The sequence below is a fragment of the Mesoplodon mirus genome (assembly GCF_964341445.2).
Source record: "Mesoplodon mirus genome assembly, chromosome: 13".
NCBI lineage: Eukaryota > Metazoa > Chordata > Mammalia > Artiodactyla > Ziphiidae > Mesoplodon > Mesoplodon mirus.
The window spans coordinates 47,502,345-47,528,931 of record NC_138989.1 but is presented as its reverse complement, the minus strand read 5'-3'; the positions used below and the strand labels follow the sequence as shown (position 1 = coordinate 47,528,931).

At 39.0% G+C, this 26,587-nt stretch overlaps 1 protein-coding gene across 2 annotated transcripts in view; it reads left to right on the top strand.

Annotated features, from left to right (window-relative positions):
* GAREM1 (GRB2 associated regulator of MAPK1 subtype 1) overlaps positions 1-26,587 on the top strand; it is a 221,605-nt gene that overhangs the window by 59,058 nt on the left and 135,960 nt on the right. For both annotated transcript variants that reach the window (XM_082639970.1, XM_082639969.1), the window contains exon 2: positions 6,572-6,712. In XM_082639970.1, coding sequence (XP_082496096.1) covers positions 6,572-6,712 — 141 coding nt within the window. The remainder of the gene's footprint in view (positions 1-6,571; positions 6,713-26,587) is intronic.

Here is a 26,587-nt window from a genome sequence, read left to right as displayed (position 1 = left end):
ATTAATATAAGAACACTTAATATTTTTCTCTCTGCATTTAGGAATACTTGATATTACCCCATTTAGAGCCATACCCTTGACTTGGATTCATAGATAACTTAGAGCCAAAGCTCATAATATACGTGAATTTAACTATCCAAATGTGAGTTAACATTTAACTCTTATCTGTAATTAGGTACAAGTAAAGAGTTCTTATCAATGTGTGACAATATTTTTAGCAATTTTTTGAGTAATGTGCTGGTCTTTATGAAGTAAACTTGAGTTAGTAAAAGTAATACAGTCTCTGTACCCACAAACCAGTTAGGAAGCTTGAAAGAAATTATCAAAAGCATAATATTGATGAATGCTGTTTCCTGTAAACTCTGGGGGATTATTTTGAAGTAAAAAATCATTAGATACCAGCCGGTGTTCAGATTTTACAACCGGGAGGTAGGCTTAGACAGTACATCCTTAGATAGGCATCTTTAATGCAATCGGTTTCTTAAAGATGAAAAACAAAAATTACTTTCTGTTTTGAAACTAGCTTACATATTTTGATTGTATAATGCAGGCACCACAATTCTTTTTTTTTTTTTTTCTTTTTGCGGTATGCGGGCCTCTCACTGTTGTGGCCTCCCCCGTTGCGGAGCACAGGCTCCGGACGCGCAGGCCCAGCGGCCATGGCTCACGGGCCCAGCCGCTCCGCGGCATATGGGATCCTCCCAGACCGGGGCACGAACCCGTATCCCCTGCATCGGCAGGCGGACTCTCAACCACTTGCGCCACCAGGGAGGCCCCACAATTCTTAATTTATTCTAATACTCCTGTATCATTTTAGGCTTGAGTTTGGCTACAAGTCACAGAGACCCAAAGACCAAAAGTTCAGGTTGAGGTGTTGCCCAAGGTGACAGGGGCCTGTTGTTTTGTCGTTGTTGTTGTTGTTTTTCAGTTGCTATGTCATGCACTCCATTTCAGCCCTAAGTTCCCTTCAAAGTCTGAGATGGTCACTACCATTCCAGTTCTAATAATCACCTCCATATTTCATCCATCAGGAAGAATAAAGAGGGAAAAGAAAGGCACATTCCCTCCAAAGATACGTCTTTGTTGCCACTTAAGTTCAGTGTGGTACTGGAGATTCTAGCCAGAGGTATTAGGCAAGAAAAGAGGGGGAAAAATGGCATCCAGGTAGGAAAGGAAAAAGTATAACTATATCTATTTACAGATGACATGAACTTGTATATCGAAAATCCTAAGGAATCTATAAAAGAAACTATTAGAACTAACAAGTTCAGCAAGATTTCAAGATATAATATCAGTATGCAAAAATCAGTTGTTTCTCTACACTGGCAATGAACACTCCAAAAATGAAATTTTAAAATAATTCTATTTTCAATACCATCAAAAGAATAAAATACATAGGAATAAATTTAACAAAAACAGTGTAAGACTTGCACACTAAAAACTACAAAACATCATTGAAATAAAGATTTAAATAAATGGGACGACATCCCATGTTCATGGATCAGAAACATTAATACTGTTAAGATGACAGACAGTTCTCCCCAAATTGATCTATAGATTGAACACAATCCTAGCTTTTGAGACAAGAACTGGTAAGCCAATTCTAAAATTCATTTGGAAATGCAAGGGACCCAGAAAAACCACAACAGTCTTGAACAAAGTTGGAAGACTCACATTTCCCAATTTCAAAACTTATTACAGAGCTACAGTAATTAAGACAGTGTGGTTCTAGCATAAAGATAGATGTATAGGGCAATGGAATAGTATTGGGAAACCAGAAAATAAACCCTTACATTTATGGTCAATTGGTTTTTGACAGTGAGGCAAGACAGTTCAATGAAGAAAGAGTAGTCTTATCAACTGGTGCTTGGATAACTGGATAGCCACATGAAAAGAACAAAGTTGGACCCCTGTTTACAACATGCACAAAAGTTAATTCAAAATGGATCATAAACCTAAATATAAGAGCTAAAAACTATAAAATGTTTTATAAAACATTTTAAATCTTCATGATGCATGGGTTATGCAGAAATTTTTCACGTATGACACGCAAAGCACAAAATTAAAAATAAATTAGACTTCATCAAAATTAATAAATTTTGTGGTTCAAAGGACACTGTCAACAGAGTGAAAGTCTAGTTCATGTAATGTGAGAAAATATTTTCAAATCGTATGTCTGATAAGGAACTTGTATCCAGAATGTTAAAAAAAAAAAAAAAAAAGACTCTTGGGGCTTCCCTGGTGGCACAGTGGTTGAGAGTCTGCCTGCTTATGCAGGGGACGTGGGTTCGAGCCCTGGTCTGGGAGGATCCCACATGCTGCGGAGCAGGTAGACCCATGAGCCACAACTGCTGAGCCTGCGTGTCTGGAGCCTGTGCTCCACAACGGGAGAGGCCGCGATGGTGAGAGGCCTGCACACCGCGATGAAGAGTGGCCCCCGCTTGCCACAACTCGAGAAAGCCCTGGCACAGAAACAAAGACCCAACACAGCAAAAATAAATAAATAAGTTAATAAACTCCTACCCCCAACATCGTGAAAAAAAAAAAAAAAGACTCTTACAATTAGGCATTAAAGACAAGCAAACAAATTTAAAATTGGGCAAAGGATTTGAATAAACATTTCTCCAAAAAAGATACACGAATGACCAACAAGCACATGAAAAGATGCTCAACATCACTAATCATTAGGTAAATACAAGTCAAAACAACAGTGAGACACACTTCACACCCACTAAAATGCCTATAATTTAAAAGTTGGATAATAGCAAGTGTTGGAGTATGTGGAGTCCCTGGAACTCTCATTCATTGCTAGTGGGAATGTAAAATGGTGTAGCCAATTTGGAAAAAAACAGGGAGTTCTCAGAAAGTTAAATATAGAGTTACCATATGACCCAGCAGTTCTACCCCAGGTATATATCTGAGAGAAATGAAAACATATGTCCATACAAAAATTTGTATACTGATGTTCATATCAGCAGTATTCAATAACTGCCAAGATTGTAAACAGTCCAACTGTCCATCCTCTGATGATTGGACAAATAAAACATAGTATATCCATATAATCAAATATTTAGCCATTAAAATGAAGTACTGATGCATGCTACAACAGAGATGAACCTTGAAAACATGCTAAATGAAAGAAGGCAGACAGAAAACCTCAAATACTTTATACCTCCATTCATATGAAATTTTCAGAATAGGCAAATTTATAGATACAGAAAGTAGATTAGTGGTTACCTAAGCCTGGGGTGGGGAGTAGGGAATAATTGTTAATGGGTTTGAGGTTTCTTTTGGGGTGATAGAAATGTTCTGTAATTCAACAGTAGTGATGATTGCACAGCTCTGTGAATATACTTAAAGCATTGAATTATAAACTACAATCAGTTAATTTTCTGGTATATTAAAGATTTTAAATCTATATATATATCTTGGAAGTTACATATACTACTTGCACTACATCCCATTGGCTATAACCTAGTTACTGTGTTACACCTACTTGTCATGGGGCCTGGGAACAGTATTCTGTATTCTGGGCAGCCATGTGCCCAGCTAATACAAGAGGACTGTTACTGAGGACAAGGAGTGAGTGAGGTATTACTGGATGTCTAGCAATCTTTGCCACTTTTCCAAGTTAAAGGTGAATCATAACCAAAAAAAAACTGCTACAAGTTATTATGGTTAAGTCAAACAATCATGTTGATATAAAGCTTCCTATTAGCCTGAATTAATTACCAGTTTGTTTTTCTTTTTAAAGATTTTACATACAAAGAGAGGATGCAAAGGGCTCATGAGTACCAGTGATCCCCTGGTGGTGTCTTTATGAAACCTGGTCCTCCCAAAATTTATGGCTGTGGTAACCAAGTTGATCATTACAGCCTCCTCTACTTTATTTATTGAAAAAGTACTGACACTTTTAAGAATTTTTGAGAAATCTATAAATGCCATTTCAGAACACACAGTGAAATCAATAATAATTCTTTTAATTATTGAGATATAATAAATGTCAAAAATAAGGAAAGCATATTGTTTTCTGTATAAAGGAATTAGTCTTTTCAAGTTGTTGTTTTTTTAGCATTAAAATTACTAAACCAGGATTAATGGGATGGATTATTTCAGCATCTAAGAAAAAAAAAAGGAACATTTTTTAAGTTTCAGGGAATGGATTTCTCTTTTGAAATAGTTTGTTATTGGCTCAAAAACTGAAAAGTTACTTTAGAAAATATTAAAATGAAAACAATAATTTCATGCGTATGCCATAAAGCTTCATTATTTTCAGTTGATTGGGAAATTTGGTAGGCCAGAGAGAACTGGCAAAACATAACATTTTACTTTTTTATTGAAGTATAGTTGATTTACAATGTTGTGTTAGTTTCAGGTGTAGTTACAATTACATATATGTATATATTACATGTATATGTAGTTACAGTTACATGTATTCAGTTACATGTATATTCTTTTTCAGATTCTTTTCCATTATAGGTTATTACAAGATGTTGAATATTGTTCCCTGTGCTGTTTTTCTATTTTATATATAGTAGTATGTGTCTGTTGATCCCAGACTCCTAATTTATCCCTCCCCCTCACCTTTCCCCTTTGGTAACCATAAGTTTGTTTTCTATGTCTGTGAGTCTCTTTCTGTTTTGGAAATAAGTTCATTTGTATCATATTTTTAGATTCCACGTGTGAGTGATATCATACGATATTTGTCTTTCTCTGACTTAATTCACTCAGTATGATAATCTCTAGGTCCATCCATGTTGCTGCAAATGGCATTATTTCATTCTTTTTTATGGCTCAGTAATGTTCCATTGTATATATGGACCACATCTTCTTTACCCATTCCTCTGTCGATGGACATTTAGGTTGCTTCTATGTCTTGGCTATTGTAAACAGTGCTGCAGTGAACATTGGGGTGCGTGTATCTTTTCAAATTAGAGTTTTCATCATTTCCTGTTACAGGCCCAGGAATGGGATCGCTGGATCATATGGTAACTCTATTTTCAGTTTTTAAAGTAAGCTCCATACTGTTCTCCATAGTGGCTGTATCAATTTACATTTCCACCAATGGTGTAGGAGGGCTCCCTTTTCTCCATACCCTCTCCAGCATTTATTATTTGTAGACTATTTCATCATGGCCATTCTGATTGGTGTGAGGTGATACTTCATTGTAGTTTTGATTTGCATTTCTCTAATAATTAGTGATGTTGAGCATCTTTTCATGTGCCTGTTGACCATCTGTACGTCTTCTTTGGAGAAATGTCTATTTTGATCTTCTGCCCATTTTTTGATTGGGTTGTTTGTTTTTTTGATGTTGAGCTGTGTGAGCTGTTTGTATATTTTTGAAATTAATCCCTTGTCAGTCACATTTTTTGTGAATATTTTTTCCTATTCTGTAGGTTGTCTTTTCGTTTTCTTTATGGCTTCCTTTGCTGTGTAAAAGCTTTTGAGTTTGATTAGGTCCCATTTGTTTATTTTTGCTTTTATTTCCATTAGTCTAGGAAACGGATCCAAAATAATATTGCTGCAATTAATGCCAAACGTATTCTGCCTATGTTTTTCTCTAGGAGTTTTAGAGTATACGGTCTTACATTTAGGTCTCTAATCCATTTTGAGTTTGTTTTCGTATATGGTGTTAGAGAATGTTCTAATTTTATTCTTTTACATGTAGCTGTCTAGTTTTCCCAGCAACACTTGTTGTAGAGACTGTCTTTTCTGTATTGTATATTCTTGCCTCCTTTGTTGTAGATTAATTGACCATAAGTGCATGGGTTTATTTCTGGGCCTTCTGTTCTGTTCCATTGATCTATGTGTCCATTTTTGTACCAGTACCATACTAAAACATATAAAATTTGAAAGGAGATACAGGCATTTAATCTCAAGTACTGTTTCAACAGAGAGATAAATTTATTATATATTTTTGGTAGTTATGTTGTATTGATTAAGAGCATAAGCTTTGGGGGAATTCCCTGGCAGTCCAGTGGTTGGGACTCTGCACTTTCACTGCTGAGGACCCGGGTACCATCCCTGGTTGGGGAACTAGGATCCCGCAAGCCACAAGACATGACCAAAAAAGAACATAGCTTTGGAATCTTTTTGACATAGTCCTGAATCCGCACTTTTCTGCTTATTAAATCTGTGAGCTTAGACTACACTTAACATTCTGAACCTTAATTTTTCTTACCTGTAAAGAAGGAACAATACCTACCTCATAATGTTACTGTATTACATTGAAATAATATTTGCAAAGCATTTAATTCGTGTCCAATGTACTGTTGGCACTTAATAAATGTTTGTTTTATTATCATTGAAATATAATCATTAAGATAGAATGAGGTATTTGAAAATCTCTTTGCAAATAAGTGGGAAACATTTTTATGGAACCCTGTGTACAGTTGTCAACTTGGTATGAAATGCCTTTTTTTAATTGGTAACTCAAAAGTGAACTTTTTCTCTTCTTGGGATAAACTATCAACTTCTCCATTAGTGAAGTTTTAACTAATGAAATTTTATTGCAGAGAATGAACTAAACAGATGCTAATTCTAAGTTTCTCATGTAAAATTTATTTTCTAGGAGAATGCATAGAAGGGCTGCGGGAAAATGACTACCTTCTGATCCATTCGTGCCGTCAGTGGACCACCATCACTGCCCATAGCTTGGAGGAGGGGCACTATGTCATTGGGCCAAAGATAGAGATTCCGGTACATTATGCAGGTAAAGCTCCTTTCAAGAGACAAGAAATGGCTAATGAAGGGTACTTGAATATGCTAATTTTCTCCTTCACAGTGAGAAAATAGGAATTGTCTATAAACTAGAGGGTATAATGACTTAGAAAAAGATGAACGAAACACTTTGGTTATTTTATCAGTGAAAGCTCAGATTCATTTTGTCATAGGCATTTCTAATTAATGCATGTAGTTAAGCGTGGATTCTTAAGCACAGATTCTTATTAGATATTTATAAAATGAAAATGGTACAAACACAAAGATCATCTCTGGAATGACAGTCCATATGCGTAGCCAGCCTCTGAACACCAGTATCTCTGAATAAACCTGAGCACGATTTGTGAATGACTTTGATGTCTGGTTTCACAAGATACCATTTCACAAACAAGCATTGTGGTCTGGTTTTAAAAGTATTGGATTGAAAGGTCAGATACCTGAACATGTCCCTCTTTGCAAGGAAGCGTTTAGAATACAGGCAACAGAGGTGACCTCACTGCTTAGTTGAATCAGCATAATAGCTATCTTCTTGCCTCAGTTGGAACTCCATTCAGTGTAACAATGTCATTTAACTAATTTTTATTAAGGGCTTTCTAAGTACCAGCACTGTTCTAGGAGTTTATGATACATCTAGTAGCTTGAATCCACTTTCAATAATGGCGGCTTACAAATGCAGTTTTTAAAAAACATTATGTATATATATTTCCTATACTTTCTTCTGGTGCTTATAGTTCATTATGTGAAGGATCTTTACTTTTTCTCTACTACTGTTAATTTTTGAAAAGTCTCTAGCAGGACACTGTAATTGATTAGCTATAAATTGTATAGCCCTAGACTGCCGTCATGTTTTTGAGTGACTCCTCTACATTGCCCAGAGAGTTGTCTGTTTGGAAAAGAGACCTTGCTATATCCCCACTGTCTAGAACAGCAGCAAATGGTACGTGTTCAGTAAATATTTTTTGGATGAATGAATGGTTTGGTCCGCCTTTTATTCCTAGGAGTCTTCGTTGCTAGATATGACCTAGAGATCACTAAATTTCTCAAAATCCTTCTTATTCCAGAAAAATTATAAGAAAGAATTTCTCTTGCCTGAAACCCTGTCCTGGAATTCTCTTGCCCAGCTGTAGGAGTAGGCTTCATAGAAAAAGGAGGAACATATAGCTACAGAAAGTATTACGACTGTGAGATTGGGAGCCAGGCCAAAGGGGCAGAGAATGAGACAGACCCTCCACCTTCCCAGTCTCTCCTGCCCATGGTCCCACAACAGCTGAGATCCATGCTAGTTTTAGCAGAACCAAAATTCTTTTTTTTTTTTCTTTTTTTTTTTTTTAAATTTTTTGCCTTATAACAAATTTAATCAGTTATACATATACATATGTTTCCATATCCCCTCCCTTTTGCGTCTCCCTCCCAGCCTCCCTATCCCACCCCTCCAGGCGGTCACAAGGCACCGAGCTGATCTCCCTATGCTATGCGGCTGCTTCCCACTAGCTATCTACCTTACGTTTGGTAGTGTATATATGTCCATGCTGCTCTTTCACTTTGTCACAGCTTACCCTTCCCCCTCCCCATATCCTCAAGTCCATTCTCTAGTAGGTCTGTGTCTTTATTCCTGTCTTACCCCTATGTTCTTCATGACATTTTTTTTTCTTAAATTCCATATATATGTGTTAGCATACAGTATTTGTCTTTCTCTTTCTGACTTACTTCACTCTGTATGACAGACTCTAGGTCTATCCACCTCATTACAAATAGCTCAATTTCATTTCTTTTTATGGCTGAGTAATATTCCATTGTATATATGTGCCACATCTTCTTTATCCATTCATCCGATGATGACACTTAGGTTGTTTCCATCTCCGGGCTATTGTAAATAGGGTTGCTATGAACATTTTGGTACATGTCTCTTTTTGAATTATGGTTTTCTCAGGGTATATGCCCAGTAGTGGGATTGCTGGGTCATATGGTAGTTCTATTTGTAGTTTTTTAAGGAACCTCCATACCGTTCTCCATAGCGGCTGTACCAATTCACATTCCCACCAGCAGTACAAGAGTGTTCCCTTTTTTCCACACCCTCTCCAGCATTTATTGTTTCTAGATTTTTTGATGATGGCCATTCTGACTGGTGTGAGATGATATCTCATTGTAGTTTTGATTTGCATTTCTCTAATGAGTAAAGATGTTGAGCATCCTTTCATGTGTTTGTTGGCAGTCTGTATATCTTCTGTGGAGAAATGTCTATTTAGGTCTTCTGCCCATTTTTGGATTGGGTTGTTTGTTTTTTTGTTATTGAGCTGCATGAGCTGCTTATAAATTTTGGAGATTAATCCTTTGTCAGTTGCTTCATTTGCAAATATTTTCTCCCATTCTGAGGGTTGTCTTTTGGTCTTGTTTATGGTTTCCTTTGCTGTGCAAAAGCTTTGAAGTTTCATTAGGTCCCATGTGTTTATTTTTGTCTTTATTTCCATTTCTCTAGGAGGTGGGTCAAAAAGGATCTTGCTGTGATTTATGTCATAGAGTGTTCTGCCTATGTTTTCCTCTAAGAGTTTGATAGTGTCTGGCCTTACATTTAGGTCTTTAATCCATTTTGAGCTTATATTTGTGTATGGTGTTAGGGAGTGATCTAATCTCATACTTTTACATGTCCCTATCCAGTTTTCCCAGCACCACTTATTGAAGAGACTGTCCTTTCTCCACTGTACATTCCTGCCTCCTTTATCAAAGATAAGGTGACCATATGTCCGTGGGTTTAACTCTGGGCTTTCTATCCTGTTCCATTGATCTATCTTTCTGTTTTTGTGCCAGTACCACACTGTCTTGATTACTGTAGCTTTGTAGTATAGTCTGAAGTCAGGGAGCCTGATTCCTCCAGCTCCATTTTTCGTTCTCAAGATTGCTTTGGCTATTCGGGGTCTTTTGTGTTTCCATACAAATTGTGAAATTTTTTGTTCTAGTTCTGTGAAAAATGCCAGTGGTAGTTTGATAGGGATTGCATTGAACCTGTAGATTGCTTTGGGTAGTAGAGTCATTTTCACAATGTTGATTCTTCCAATCCAAGAACATGGTACATCTCTCCATCTATTTGTATCATCTTTAATTTCTTTCATCAGTGTCTTATAATTTTCTGCATACAGGTCTTTTGTCTCCTTAGGTAGGTTTATTCCTAGATATTTTATTCTTTTTGTTGCAATGGTAAATGGGAGTGTTTCCTTGATTTCACTTTCAGATTTTTCATCATTAGTATATAGGAATGCCAGAGATTTCTGTGCATTAATTTTGTATCCTGCAACTTGACCAAATTCATTGATTAACTCTAGTAGTTTTCTGGTAGCATCTTTAGGATTCTCTATGTATAGTATCATGTCATCTGCAAACAGTGACAGCTTTACTTCTTCTTTTCCGATTTGGATTCCTTTTATTTCCTTTTCTTCTCTGATTGCTGTGGCTAAAACTTCCAAAACTAGGTTGAATAAGAGTGGTGAGAGTGGGCAGCCTTGTCTTGTTCCTGATCTTAGTGGAAATGGTTTCAGTTTTTCACCATTGAGGACGATGCTGGCTGTGGGTTTGTCATATATGGCCTTTATTATGTTGAGGAAAGTTCCCTCTATGCCTACTTTCTTCAGGGTTTTTATCATAAATGGGTGTTGAATTTTGTCGAAAGCTTTCTCTGAATCTATTGAGATGATCATATGGTTTTTCTTCTTCAATTTGTTAATATGGTGTATCACGTTGATTGATTTGCGTATATTGAAGAATCCTTGCATTCCTGGAATAAACCCCACTTGATCATGGTGTATGATCCTTTTAATGTGCTGTTGGATTCTGTTTGCTAGTATTTTGTTGAGGATTTTTGCATCTATGTTCCTCAGTGATATTGGCCTGTAGTTTTCTTTCTTTGTGACATCCTTGTCTGGTTTTGGTATCAAGGTGATGGTGGCCTCATAGAATGAGTTTGGGAGTGTTCCTCCCTCTGCTATATTTTGGAAGAGTTTCAGAAGGATAGGTGTTAGCTCTTCTCTAAATGCTTGATAGAATTCGCCTGTGAAGCCATCTGGTCCTGGGCTTTTGTTTGTTGGAAGATTTTTTATCACAGTCTCAATTTCAGTGCTTGTGATTGGTCTGTTCATATTTTCTATTTCTTCCTGATTCAGTCTTGGCAGGTTGTGCATCTCTAAGAATTTGTCCATTTCTTCCAGGTTGTCCATTTTATTGGCATAGAGTTGCTTATAGTAATCTCTCATGATCTTTTGTATTTCTGCAGTGTCAGTTGTTACTTCTCCTTTTTCATTTCTAATTCTATTGATTTGAGTCTTCTCCCTTTTTTTCTTGATGAGTCTGGCTAATGGTTTATCAATTTTGTTTATCTTCTCAAAGAACCAGCTTTTAGTTTTATTGATCTTTGCTATCGTTTCCTTCATTTCTTTTTCATTTATTTCTGATCTGATTTTTATGATTTCTTTCCTTCTGCTAACTTTGGGATGTTTTTGTTCTTCTTTCTCTAATTGCTTTAGGTGCAAGGTTAGGTTGTTTATTCGAGATGTTTCCTGTTTCTTAAGGTGGGATTGTATTGCTATAAACTTCCCTCTTAGAACTGCTTTTGCTGCATCCCATAGGTTTTGGGTCGTCGTGTCTCCATTGTCATTTGTTTCTAGGTATTTTTTAATTTCCTCTTTGATTTCTTCAGTGATCACTTCATTATTAAGTAGTGTATTGTTTAGCCTCCATGTGTTTGTATTTTTTACAGATCTTTTCCTGTAATTGATATCTAGTCTCATAGCATTGTGGTCGGAAAAGATACTTGATACAATTTCAATTTTCTTAAATTTACCAAGGCTTGATTTGTGACCCAAGATATGATCTATCCTGGAGAATGTTCCATGGGCACTTGAGAAAAATGTGTATTCTGTTGTTTTTGGATGGAATGTCCTATAAATATCAATTAAGTCCATCTTGTTTAATGTATCATTTAAAGCTTGTGTTTCCTTATTTATTTTCATTTTGGATGATCTGTCCATTGGTGAAAGTGGGGTGTTAAAGTCCCCTACTATGAGTGTTACTGTCGATTTCTCCTTTTATGGCTGTTAGTATTTGCCTTATGTATTGAGGTGCTCCTATGTTGGGTGCATAAATATTTACAATTGTTATATCTTCTTCTTGGATCGATCCCTTGATCATTATGTAGTGTCCTTCTTTGTCTCTTCTAATAGTCTTTACTTTAAAGTCTATTTTGTCTGATACGAGAATTGCTACTCCAGCTTTCTTTTGGTTTCCATTTGCATGGAATATCTTTTTCCATCCCCTTACTTTCAGTCTGTATGTGTCTCTAGGTCTGAAGTGGGTCTCTTGTAGACAGCATATATATGGGTCTTGTTTTTGTATCCATTCAGCCAATCTGTGTCTTTTGGTGGGAGCATTTAGTCCATTTACATTTAAGGTAATTATTGATATGTATGTTCCTGTTCCCATTTTCTTAATTGTTTTGGGTTCGTTATTGTAGGTCTTTTCCTTCTGTTGTGTTTCTTGCCTAGAGAAGTTCCTTTAGCATTTGTTGTAAAGCTGGTTTGGTGGTGCTGAACTCTCTCAGCTTTTGCTTGTCTGTAAAGGTTTTAATTTCTCCATCAAATCTGAATGAGATCCTTGCTGGGTAGAGTAATCTTGGTTGCAGGTTTTTCTCCTTCATCACTGTAATTATGTCCTGCCACTCCCTTCTGGCTTGTAGAGTTTCTCCTGAGAGATCAGCTGTTATCCTAATGGGGATTCCCTTGTGTGTTATTTGTTGTTTTTGCCTTGCTGCTTTTAATATGATTTCTTTGTGTTTAATTTTTGACAGTTTGATTAATATGTGTCTTGGTGTATTTCTCCTTGGATTTATTCTGTATGGGACTCTCTGTGCCTCCTGGACTTGATTAACTATTTCCTTTCCCATATTAGGGAAGTTTTCAACTACAATCCCTTCAAATACTTTCTCAGTCCCTTTCTCTCTCTCTTCTTCTTCTGGAACCCCTATAATTCGAATGCTGGTGCGTTTAATGTTGTCCCAGAGGTCTCTGAGACTGTCCTCTGTTCTTTTCATTCTTTTTTCTTTATTTTGCTCTGCAGCAGTTATTTCCACTATTTTATCTTCCACCTCACTTATCCGTTCTTCTGCCTCAGTTATTCTGCTATTGATCCCATCTAGAGTATTTTTTATTTCATTTATTGTGTTTTTAATCGATGCTTGATTCATCTTTAGTTCTTCTAGGTCCTTGTTAACTGTTTCTTGCATTTTGTCTATTCTATTTCCAAGATTTTGTATCTGGGAAATAGAATCTTGGATCATCTTTACCATCATTATTCTGAATTCTTTTTCAGGTAGACTGCCTATTACCTCTTCATTTGTTAGATCTGGTGGGTTTTTATCTTGCTCCTTCTCCTGCTGTGTGTTTTTCTGTCTTCTCATTTTGCTTATGTTACTGTGTTTGGGGTCTCCTTTTTGCAGGCTGCAGGTTCGTAGTTCCCGTTGTTTTTGGTGTCTGTCCCCAGTGGCTAAGGTTGGTTTAGTGGGTTGTGTAGGCTTCCTGGTGGAGGGGACTAGTGCCTGTGTTCTGGTGGATGAGGCTGGATCTTGTCTTTCTGGTGGGCAGGTCCACGTCTGGTGGTGTGTTTTGGGGTGTCTGCAGACTTTTTATGAGTTTAGGCCACCTCTCTAGCAGAACCAAAATTCTGTCCCTTGTGGAAAACCGAGAAGGAAGGTGTAAGATTGTGATTCAAATATATGATTTTACCTAATCTGCTGTGTTCTTCTTTTAGTAGATTGAGTTTTAGTCTTTCCCCCTAACCCATTGCTCCGTGACATCGTTCGTCCCAAATGCATGCTGTCATTTGATTAGTTACTCAAATCTCTTTAGAGACTCCATATGCCACCAGTCTCTTTGACTTATTGCTCAAAGCCCTCACAGGGGCTGGTTCTAGTCCACTTCTCCAAACTTACCTTTTCTACTCTGAAGAGTGAGCCTTCCACTCTAGCTAGATTAGTCACCTCGCTGTGTCCTGGATATCCTGAGTACTTTTCCATTTACACCATTCCCCGGCTGGAGTTGCCTTCCTTGGCCATGCTTTTATCAGAGCCTGTCATTGCGTCAGGAGGGTGCAGGTACCCCTGACTCTCCCCATGTGGTCTTCCATGTACTTACCATGTATCACATTCATTTAGCACACGTCCTCAGGCTTCGTTCAGTTACCTTTTCCTACAAGTGCACGCATCTTCACTTGCCAGCTGCACTGTACACTCCTTAACAAGTGAGACCAATTTTAAAAACCTTTGTGAGTCCTTAGGATCTATACACACAAGATACAGTTCTTTATGGCTGCAGATGCTTCACCTAGGGATCTCAAACTTGGCTGTACATTGGAATCACCTGGGAAGCTTTCAAAATGACTGATGCCCAGTTCCCATGTCCAAGGTTCTGGTAATTGGTTTTGAGTGTGGGCTGAGCATTAGGATTTTAATAGCTCCTCTTGTATGTAGTTAAATTATGCAGCCAAGGCTGGGAATCCTTTGTTCTGGAATGGGCATTCACAGTGTCAGATGATCAGATTTCCCTAAACACCTGCAAATATTTGCAAATGTTTTATTGTTCTGAACCTTTTTTTAAATAGACATTCACCTTCCACCGGGATAAAAGATATGGTATGTTCAACAGCTTACTCTTTATCTGCAGGGAAAATGATAGTACACTTAATTGGGAAACCCCAGGCCGTGTATTGCAAATGATACTTTTTTTTTTTTTTAAGTGAAATTGAGGTCCCAAGATTAAAGGAAACATGAACACTAAGACTACCACTTTACATGAAAAGAAAGAAAATATATTAAAGGAAGAAAAACTTGAAATAGAACTGTCTTAGTCAGTTCAAGCTGCTATAACAAAATACCATAGACTGGATAGATCATAAACAAAACAAATTTATTTCTTGAGAAGTCCAAGATCAGGGTGCCAGTAGATCCGGTGTCTGGTGAGAGCCCAATTTTCTGGTTTGCAGATGGTCATTTTCTTGCTGTGTCCTCACAAGTTAGAGAGAGAGAACAATCATCCTTCTCAAGTCTGTTCTTATAAGGGCACTAATCTCATTCATGAGGACTCCACCCTCATGACCTAATTATTTCCTGAAGGCTGCACCTCCAAATTCCATTACATTGGGGATTTAGGCTTCAGCATCTGATTTTGGGAGGATGTAAACATTCAGTCCATAGCAAGTAACCAATGGTTTATGAGACATTTGATAAGATTATTTCAAAGAACATCCTAGGGGATATTTTATTTCAAAGAATTTATTATCAAGTCCAGCCTTTGGAAGAAAGAGAGTATAAAGTAAATTGTGGAGACTAAAAATATCATTTATGTCTCTGGTTCATTAGTGTTCTAATTTTAATTCGTAGAAGAAACCCTTATTCATGCATGTTGTACTAATTTGTTGTAATCTCATATAGGTTAAGAGTCATCCCTCATTCTTTGAGGGAAATTAATAAATAATAATTAAATATGTTTAATATAGTAATAAAATCTACCAGCTTTGTAATCAGCCTAGTTGGATTCCCGGTTCTGCCACTTACTGTCTGTATTTGGGCAAGTTACTAAACCTCTCTGAATCTTAGTTTCCTCATCTGTAAAGTGGGGATAACTATAGTGCCTTTCTCTTCAGCTAGTTGTGAAGATTAAAAGAGGTAATGCAAGTGAAGCACCTTTCTGAGCGCTTACTAATTCCAAGTGCTCCATGGTGTTAATAGTGGTGATTATGGTAATGATAGCAGTAAAATGTTTCTAAAGATTTAACTGTTTATTTTGAAGCACAGATTACAAGTTGAATTACTTTTCTGCTCCTTAAAGCAGGCTGAAATACTGATACCCCTCAATGTTGTTTTGGCTGCTGGGTTTTTTTGTTGTTGTTTTAAACTTTTTTTTTTTACTTTGAGGCTGCAATCGTATGATATATTCCTTTATACTATTTACCCATTTTTACCATCATTTGCCATGTTTGTTGTATTCTTTTCCTCCATCTCTTTCTCTGCACACACACACACACACGCCCATATTATTTATTTATCCTGAATCATTGGAGAGCAGACAGCACACATCCCCCTTAGACTTCATTATGTATTTCCTAAGAACAAGGATATCCTCTTATGTAACCACAGTACTGTTAGCAAATTCAGGACATTTAATACTTTAATCTGCGGTCCATGTTCCAGTTTTGTCAGTTGTCCCAATAATATTTTTTCCCTCCAGGGCAGCACCTAGTCTGGGACCCCTTATTGTATTTCCCTATCATGTCTCTTTAGTTTCCTTTAATCTGGGATAGTTCCTTATCCTTCCCCTTATCCTTCCTTCCTTATGTGTTTTATTACTTTTTTTTTTTTGGTTGCGTTGGGTCTTCGTTGCTGTGCGCGGGCTTTCTCTAGTTGCTGAGTGGGGGCTACTCTTCGTCGTGGTGCATGGGCTTCTCATTGCGGTGGCTTCTCTTGTGGAGCACAGGCTCTAAGCACATGGGCTTCAGTAGTTGTGGCACACGGGCTCAGTGGTTGTGGCTCACAGGCTCTAGAGCTCATACTCAGTAGTTGTGGCACATGGGCTTAGTTGCTCTGCAGCATGTGGGATCTTCCGGACCAGGGCTCGAACCCGTGTCCCCTGCATTGGCAGACGGATTCTTAACCACTGCGCCACCAGGGAAGTCCCTATGACATTTTTGAAGAATATAGGCAAGTTGTTTTATAGACTAGCCCTCAATTTGGGTTCCCCAGGCTGTTCATGATTAGATTGAGATTATGCACTTTGGGCTGGTTGTGTCCTCCTCAGGGAATCACATCTAGAGACACGGGATGTCCCTTTGCCCCTTATTGGTGATGTTGATTTTGATCACTCAGTTAAGGTGTTGTCTGATTTCTCTGCTGTATAATTACCATGCTTTGTGTTACTGGGACATTTGAAAGAAGGTTCTTTGAGATTCTGTAGGTATCTTATTCCTTCTCTAACTTCCCCCCTTCTTTTGTTGAGCAGCTATTGATGTTTCCTGTCTGATTCAATTTTTACTTTGAAGGTGGCAAAACAGTGCATTTCTAACTTAACTCCATCATTCCTTCTTATATGTGTTGTCATTCTACTGTAAGGAAGAGCTGTTCCTTCTCTCCCATTGTTCAGTTAGTTACCTTTTATTATCAGCATGAAATTATGGATTCTTACTTCAGGAAGGGGGTTGAAATATCTTCCTGTCCTTGTTTATTTTGATGCTCAAATTATCTCATATTTTGCCATTTGGGTACAAGCTGGCCCATCTGTCTTTATGACATGCCCCCTTTTCCTTGTTTTCTGGTATAGGTAGCAACCATTCTTCTAAGTTAGTGTACCATTTTCATCAGGGCTACTGCACTGTCCTATTCCAGGCAACGCTCCTTACTTCGTGGTCTCTGTAAATGGTGTCCCTTGGAGTTGTGCAGTGCACAGCCTAGGCAGTCGTACACATCTCTATTCACATATATTCTGGAAACTTGTGAAACTCAGCATTTTTAGAAAATCACAATTCAGAGTGCCTTTCCCATATTTTTTATCAGAGGTTTTCATGAAATTTCTCATGTGAAAATAAATAATTTCATAAAATTTTCAGAGAAGAGAAATATGACTTGAAGTCCTTACCAGAATTATACTCTGATGTGGTGGTAATAAGAGTCGCCTTACTCTGAATTCTTAGATGTGCTTTGAGAAAAAAAAATAAAGACTTCCCTTATTCTGACAAAATAAGTTTTTTATTTGGGATAAAAGGATTTTTCTTGGTTTAACAAACAATTGATTCCGAGAGGGAGAATGTGTTCAGTCAGCATCAGCATCACATATTTTGCTAACAGCAGGGAAACCGCTCAAGAAAAATTGGCATAGTGTTTAGAAAAATGATTGCAGCTTTCAGACAACTTTTAGTCAAAAGGTATCACAGATTAGTTTTACCTAAACTCTGACTTCTTGTTGCTACCTAAAGGGCAAAGATTTCCTAAGGAATGTACAACACAGAATTCGGAATTTTTCTGCATTCTGTGTACTCAGACCATCTAAATTCCTGCCTGGCACTCCATCAGACACTGCTAGCTCACGCTGCATGCTTCCTGACTTGTTAAACCAAAAAAAAGGAAAAAAAAAACCCTATTTTTAAAAATTAGAAAAGGGAACCTAGTGCAACTTAATTATAGCCAACAGTTTGTAATGATGAATGATTTCCATTTTACAATTCACATTTCTATTCATCAAATTCCTTGTGTCTCTGCAACTCAGAGCGGTCAAGCTTGTGCATATCGCTTACACTAAAGCATGTGTCTCAGGGTTTATGCTGAACCCTTCTAGGGCCTTAAACCTAATTTGGTATTCACAATTTGACATTTTGTCCTTTAAAACTAATATAAACTTCAGGCTCCACAAAAAGCTGGATACGCCGTTGCCTCTGGAATTTTATTTGCCCTTTTAAGCTCCAAGTTTCCAACCTATAAAATGAAGTTTTACCTTAGAAAATGTCGTGAAGATTTTCTGAGATCTAACTTGTGTAAATGACTCAACACTGTCCCTGTCACGAGATGAGTACTAAATAATGTTACCTCCTCGTTTTCAACTCTGTCATGAAAACCAGAAAAAGCTCTCTCTAGAGACACAGCTCTGAGAAATCAAATGAATCAGAATGTGAGGTTGTCTGTACCCGTGATCCACCACTTGGGGAAGTAGTGGAATTCCGACTGGGTTTATGAAAATTTAAATCATTTGATGGCGTGCTTGGTGTCATCATCACCGAACAGATTGCTACTTGAATATAAACATCTGAGATAAACTCCAGCCACGTTTGGCTTCTATTTTTAAATTCTCATCCTCCTGCAAATCTGGTGAATCTTTAACAAGCTAAAATGATCTCAGTACTGCCCTCCTAGCTACAGTATGTACAGAAATAGGTAACAGTGGAGCCCCAGGTTGGTTAGAATTGCTTATGAAATCTGCAAGGCCCTTCTCAGCAAGCACCTGCATTTATATCAGCAGTATCTGTTTTTAAAAATGTAGGATGTGCAGTGTCTGTCTCTCGGGCAAAATTACAGTAATGTGGTATTCTAACATAACCTTGAATTGTAATTACTGAACAAAGGGAAATGTTGAAACAAGCTAATTTTATTCTCCTGGGTTGTGAGTTTAATTAGCGTGAATCATCTGTTTACAAAAGTAACTACTTTTGTAGAACATCTTGTGTACTTTCTCTATTACATGGGATAAAGCTTATGTGATAAAATGGAAAGTAACCAAATGATCTTTTTAAAAGTCCTCAGGACCAGTATAGTATGCCAAGGAACATTATCCCAACCAGTTTTGCCAGTAATAAATATTAGCTATCTAAGAAATAACCATTTTTCATAACTGAATCTTTAGGTCACAGATAGCAACTCAGATTTATGTAGTGCTTAGTGTTCTCTTGTTAACTCAGCATTTTACTTGTATTTCTTCATGTAGCTTTCACAACAAACCCATGAGGCAGGTTCTATTATTACCTGCATTTGTGCACAAGTGCAAACCGAGGTTCAAAGATGTTAAGGATCTTGTAATATTACACAGTAATAGGTGTGATTTGAACCCAGGATATGCGGCTCCAGAACCTGATTCCCTCACCACAATTCTCTGGAAAGTGCTACAAGGCACTTCACACAAGGAAGACGTTCTAACCATCACAGAGAAGAGAGATCTGTTAGAATTTGCTAGTAAATTGAGTAAAGCTTTTGCTTTTCTTTCCTTTCACGCACAGCTCCCCACTTGTAATCTGACTCTAGGGGAAAACTAAGGAAACATATTTCTCTTGACCTTTTCCAGATTCATAAGTCATCTGCGTACAGGTGACATTCCCATTTCTAAGTAAATTACAGGAAGGAGCAAAGACAGAAGAGCTTCCAGGAGAGCCTGTGGGAGATCGAGAGGATGCTGTGGGAACCTGGGGCTCTTCTTATCCAAGTCTGGAGGCGGGGGGAGAAGGTCTTTTAAGTGCGACTTAGGAAGTTGGTGATATTCAAAAGGACAGGCTCGGTGAATAAATGGCAGGAAAATTAGACTTCACCAGGGGATTAAAAATGCGTGGCAGGTGAGACGGCAACACAGATCAACTGTGTGTGTCAGTGTGGTAAAGAAAAGCTAAGGGAGAGGACATAGGAGTGAAAGGCTTCTAATATTCATTTTTTAAGAATCATGGAGTCGGAAGCATCTTTCTCAGCTGGGGGGATGACTCAGCAGAGAAAAGGGGGGGGATTAATTAAGTAACGTAATAGCCTGGTGTCTGGGAAATTGCCTCTGCCATTGTTTTCCACCAGGGACCTTGTTACCCTCTCCCTCTCTACTTCTTTGTTTCATGATGTAGTTGGTGTAGCTACTGTAGCATAGTGTTTGTGGTCAGAGGTCAGGTGAATTGTGTCTTTCACATTTGGGTATTCACCCAAAAACAAGGGTAAAGAACTTACGTAAGCATCTACCTTTGATGGAAGAATGACGGGAGGACTGTCGCGGTATAGTTTTCTAGTTTCACTTCTAAATGCTTAAGAATAATACCCCAAGGAAATTTGAATATGAATGATATTCATGATGAGATGATTCTAGGGAATTATCTTGATTTTGTTAAGTATTGTTAGGTATGATACTGGCATTACAGTTTTGAAGGAAAACATACTTATGTTTTAGAGACATACTGAATTATTTAGGGGAGGGGAATATGATTATCATTTTAAAAATACTTCAAAAACAAACTGATCAACATAGACAAATATTGGGCGGGCTGTTAAAGTTGTTCAGTCTAGGTGAAGGGTAGATGGTACAGTATTCATTTTCTGTGTGTTTTGAAAATTTTTGTAATAAGGAAAAAATTGACTCTCTGATGGCAACCAACAGCAAAGTTAATTGTCGTGTATAACTCTTCAGTGGTATTCTTACCAAAACCACTTCTGCCTCAATCCTTGAATCCTACTTATAGTCTTAGTAAGTTGTTCTGTTCCAGTGTCAAGTGTGGAAATAGCCCAGTGAAAGGTGAACTCAGAAAGAAATGATTCTGTTTTCACCACATGGTGCAACCATTCCAGCTTAGCAGCTACCTGTGGAGACTTGATTGCTCTCAGCCTGGCCAGTTCCCAGGGGCTTACCCAGTTGGTGGTAGTGATTTAAGTATAAAGGGGGAAGGAGGTGTGTGTGTGTATGATTTGGAAAGAAAGGAAATTCTTTTTTATTAGTTTCTCCTTAAAATAAGAGCTTTATGGGAGAAATGGAAAGGGGGAATATGAGTAAATACAGGGAAACTTATTTGGTGTCACACTGTGGCTTTTCTTTTTTTTTAAACGTTTAAAAAAATTTATGTATGTATGTATGGCTGTGTTGGGTCTTCGTTGCTCCACGCAGGCTTCCTCTAGTTGCGGCGAGCGGGGGCTACTCTTTGTTGCGGTGCGCAGGCTTATTGCAGTGGCTTCTCTTGTTGTGGATCACGGGCTCTAGGCGCGCGGGCTTCAGTAGTTGCGGCACGTGGGCTCTAGAGCACAGGTTCAGTAGTTGTGGCGCACGGGCTTAGTTGCCTCACGGCATCTTCCTGGACCAGGGCTCGAACCCGTGTCCCCTGCCTTGGCAGGCTGATTCTTAACCACTGCTCCTGTGTGGCTTTTCTTGATCTATAAACGCTGGTAAGACAACATTCATAAAAATTTGAGAATCCCTCAATTGCTGTTTTCACATTTTGGCCTGTTTACTCTCAGAATCCTTGAAAATCACACACTGCATCTACAACAGAAACTCTGGGATCCAAAACATAAAACAAAAACTCTGGTACGAAAACAGGGATGGTGTTTGGGATTCAAAACTCCAAGGCTGCTGTCTTCTAATTTTTTTTTCTACTTCTCTGTCAGTACTGAATGGAGAGTTGGTACCTGAAAGAGATACCTCCAGCTTGAGTCTAATTTAGCCTATGAGACAATGTGATTAACATCAGGTGGAAAGTTTGAACAAGCTGCCTGTAACCACACTGTTAATGGGGTGTTCATAACATGGGTGGGGATGGGTTCGTCTCACTTCGTAATTTGATTTCCATGTTGGATTTGTACCTCCGAGAGGTGGTGTGACCTTTTAAAAAGTTCCCCTTCAGCTTTTAGGGATTGCTTTGAGTTTTTTTTTCTTTGTGGAAAACAGACTTCTATGTTTCAAAACTGATCGCAATGCCGGTAAATCTTCCTGAAGTCACTTCCCTCCATTTCTTAGAATTGGAATCACTTACCTTTATGACTCACCCTCCAGGGCAGTCGTGTGCTGGTCTTCTGTTAAACCGCTTACCCAGCCGGGTAGTTGTCGGGAGGACTTGTCCACAGGAAAACGACAGACCACATGTACCATGCGAACTTTTCTGACATTTAGGGCAAAAGCATAGATGATTCAGAACTCGCATGTGTGCTTTTCTGGAAGGTATACATCACCAAGGCCTCCAGCCTGTTAGGACTGGTTTACAGAACATCATGGGGTTTGTCCCTAAGAGTGAGTCAAGCCAGTGAGTGAGCGTGAGACCAGCAAGAAACACAAAGCTTTTACCTTCTATACGTTAAAAATCATTGTAGGTAAATGAAATGCAGAGGGCGCATCAGTGTTTGAAATAGTCCGTGTCTCCCCTCATGTCATTTGCATCCCATGAGCTTAATACTCAGCGGCAGCTGTGTCTTTCCATACAGCCCTTCACACCATTTCATCACCCCAGCTTTCTTACTTGTAGTAATGAAGCCAGTCACCCAGGGAGGGAATTTCAGCCCTCCATCACCTCATGCCCTTTCCTCTTTGCCCCTGTAAGTAATTGTGTGCCAAGTCTTGTTGATGCCATCCCCACTGTCCCTGCCAAAGCTGCTCCCCCTTTCCAACCTGCTTTCACTGGGTCTCTGAAGACCCGAGTGCCTCCTTCCCAGCCCCCATCAGTCAGGTTATTTTTTCTCAACTAGAGCTGTTATTTTACCACCGTCCGGGACGTGTCAGAGGCATCCTCCAGGTGGGTGCAGACTGTCGTCTAATCAGGGCTCTTCTGAGGCTTGACATCCATTCAACTATAAGAGCAAGCTCTCCGGTACACACCCCTCTGGGCGCCAGCCCCACTGGCCTGTTTGTTGTTCCCCAGATGGGCCCCACCCACCCTGCCTCACTCTGCGCTGTTTCTAGTCCTTGGACGGCTCGCACATCAGTCACCCCCCAGCTATGAAACCCTACCTCATACACCACCTCCCCTCAAGAAGCTTTTCTCAATTTTCCACAACGCGTGTATAGATAAGGTCCTTCCTGTTTGGAATCCCTATAATACTTTGTGCTCAAGAGTGTTTATGTCTTGCTTTTATTCTCCTCCCTACTAAAGGCTCCTTGAGGACAGTCCTGTCTCTCACAGAATCTAGAACAGGCTTGGATAGTTTAAGAGCTCACTAAATATTTTTGAGCAAACTGAACCTGAGTCATCTTTAAAGAATGAACATTTTTTTCAGTCAGTTTACAAAGATGCCTGAGAATGCCTGGAGAACAGTCTGGTTTCCTTTTCCCTTGAAGCAGGCAAGTGTAGCTCTTAGCCCCTCTGTGGATAGTAAGAGAGATGATCGTGGTGCTCTGATAGAAGTGCAAACTGTTGAATAAGGAGAGAGCAGTTCCGTCTGGGAGTGGGAGGTGAGGGTCCTCAGGTGACCATGGCAGAAAAGGGAGTCTAGACCAAGTGCCAGATTGAGCAAAGATTTGGATTATGGGCAGTAGGGAAAGATAATTTAAATGGTTAGTGGGTTAGAGGGGGAAGGATTATTTAGGAAATAAGTTTCGAAAACCAGCTTGGAACAAATGTAAAGAGATTCAAATTCTAGGATGAATTACAGGAACAGTAATCTCTGTGTCTTGTGGGCATCCCTCCTAACCTGTGTCTCAAAAAGATTAGAGGAGGCCACCACCTCCCACACTGATCCAGAATGGACGATGAGAAATCAGAGAAACCGGATAGGAAATTGTTGAAATAACCTGATGAAAGATAATGAAGACCTGACCTAGGCTGGGGGAAGTGCTGATGAGGTAAAAGTTGATATCTAGATGCAGGGGACAAGGAAAAAGGAGAGAAAGATTATTCTGAGATTTTTTTTTTTTTTTTTTTGGTCCAGTTTTTAAGGAAACAGACTTTTGTTTTTAACCTCCCAGGCATAGGCCTTAGCTCATGGACTCTTTTTCCTAATGGCTTTCATTTATTTCTGCCATTTTCTTTTTTGCTAAAACATTCTTTGCCCTTAAAATAAATGTTGTCAACAAAATAAATGTCAAGTTCTTCCTAGAAAGAAGTAGAGTAGGAAAGTGAAGATTCAGATTTCTTTTAAAATGCTTTTGTGATCTTTTTGGGACACTCAGGGCCTTCCAGTAGAAGTTTCACATCATCTCAGGTACTTAGACTTCTTGACTGGCTCGAATGTGCTTATCCTTTTAGTTCTTGAGCCTGCCAGGTACATCAGAGATAGGAGTTCCACAGAAAAAATGTGTTTGGAGTAAGGCATCAGGTGATAGGAGGGGAAAAATATATATATACAAAAATCTCAAGGACTAAAAGATTGATGCCATAAAGATTTAACAGTTTTGCCTATATCTGGCAATTACTTATTTCCTACATCCAGTAGGAATTCTTTGTTCTATGTGTCAAACTAGGAAAGTTTGATGAATTGAATGAAATAGTCCAGTCATATATTTTCAGTGCTTATGATAAAGACATTCCTCTGGGAAGAAGAACATGTGTGTTTTGTAGGTTGACTCGTTAAGATCAAAACATCTGTTATGGAATCTGTCACAATTCTTAATAGCTCTGTTACTTTCTTTATTTAAGAAAAATAATGTTTGTTTTCTTTAACATAGACCAGTGGTTTTCAGCCAAGTTTGAGCAAGCAAGTTGCTCAACCAAGTTGAGAGTCTGTACCCACCTCCCCTTCCCCAGCACATTTGGCAATATCGAGGGACGTTTTTGGCTGTTGCAACGAGGGATGGGGGGCTATTGTGACCCAGTGAGTAGAAACCAAGGATGCTGCTGACCATCCTATAATGCCCAGGACAGCCACCACTACAGAGATGTCGGTGGTGCCGAGATGGAGAATCCCAGATAACAATAATAATGTTATTATTATGCTGTGTTATCAAAAAATATTTTATGCTGTGTTATCAAACAATCTCATTTTGCACAGAGGCTGCCAGGCAGACATTGTCTAGAAAAAAGTATCAGAGTTGATTTCTAAAACATAACAAGCTGTTGCCCAGACTGAAAAAAAACATGTTAAACAGTTCGTGAACAGACATCACATTCTGCACACGCTGCCTGAGACTGACAGCAACCATGTGTGTCATGGCAGAAAAATTCAGGGGGCAGCAAAGGAGCAATCCCCTTTTGTCACAAAGCTTTGTTTATCCTCCAGGACTACCCTGGCCCCTTCCTTCTCCCTTTATCTTCTCCCTTTATATATATATATTTTTTTAAAAAGGTGTATCTATCTGTAAATGCCTAGAATAAACAGATTTTAAAAGAATTAAAACAATATTATAAAACCTGGTTACCCTACTTCAGATTGCAGTATGTATCTACGTAATATATGGTTCTTCAGATGCTGTTGAAATTGAGAATTTTACATGTTGTATCTGTGCGGGTCAAGATCTGCCCCCCCGCCCCCCAATAGAAGTGTAGCATCATTTCTCTTTTACTGTTCTAACTTCTCCTTTCCCATTTTAACAAAGTTCAGGTAACTGAATAGGGAGTCCAAATCTAGCAAGAAGAGGCTGCATTGAAGCAGTGCTGCTGCGGGTCTGCGGATCTATTCAGACGTTGATTGAATAATGGAACACACAGGAGATGCTGGGCAGTGGGCACAGAGGATGGAGGGAGGAGTGCAGCGGAGGGAGTGGTAGCATGTAGGACCCGCAACAGTGAGTAGCCGGGAGCACCTACTGAGTGGGGGCCAGGCCTGTATCACACAGAGCCATGATTTCATTTCATGATAGAAACTGTCCCCTTCCAGATGAAGAAACCAAGGCTTTGGGATCTTAGCCAAGGTCCTACCATCAATAGGTAGGAGAAGTCAAGATTGAAACCCAGAGCCATCCAACCGCGAAGCCTACCCACTCCGCCTGCAGCCTGCCTGCCTGCCATGGGGGCCAGATCACAAAGTTCTGATGGGCCTTCTGGGTTTGGGTTGCACCTTGTCAGCAGGAGCTCACTCCCATGATTTTATATTTGTGTTTTAGAGATAACCCTTTGGTAGCAGGTGGGGACAGCCCTTGGTGACTAGCATAAGTAAGGCAGAAGCAGCAAATAATACAGCCCATTGCTCCCAGGGCTGCTCTCGAGTCTCTCGGGCAGGCCGGGTGAATCATGAAGAGAAGGATATTATCTCAAGGATGAGGAAGCATTTCGATTGGGGCTGTAACTATTCGTTCTGTTTTTCCACCTTTCCTTTACCTGGCGCCCTCTTGTCAGCCAGTATGCACTGGCTAGTAATATTCTTCTGCTCATCTAGCAGGAAAAGCTCACAAAATTCGAGGGCATTTTGTTCCTCCTCCCTGCGGAAAGGCCTTCTTTGTGTTCCCAAGGTGTAAATGAGCTGGGGAAAGAGCAGTCCTTTGGAGCAACAACCCCATGTCTGGATTAACAGGGCAGACAAGTAGGGAAACATAAAAAATAAAGGCACTTAAACTGAACTACAGAATTCCTGGCATAGATCACTTCACTTCACCTCGGCCCCGCTCTCCTGAACACACACATATATGCACAGTGTTTCATAGCGAGTGTGTCTTTTTTGTGAGGTAGTGGAAGGAGGATGAGGTGATGCATTTTACCT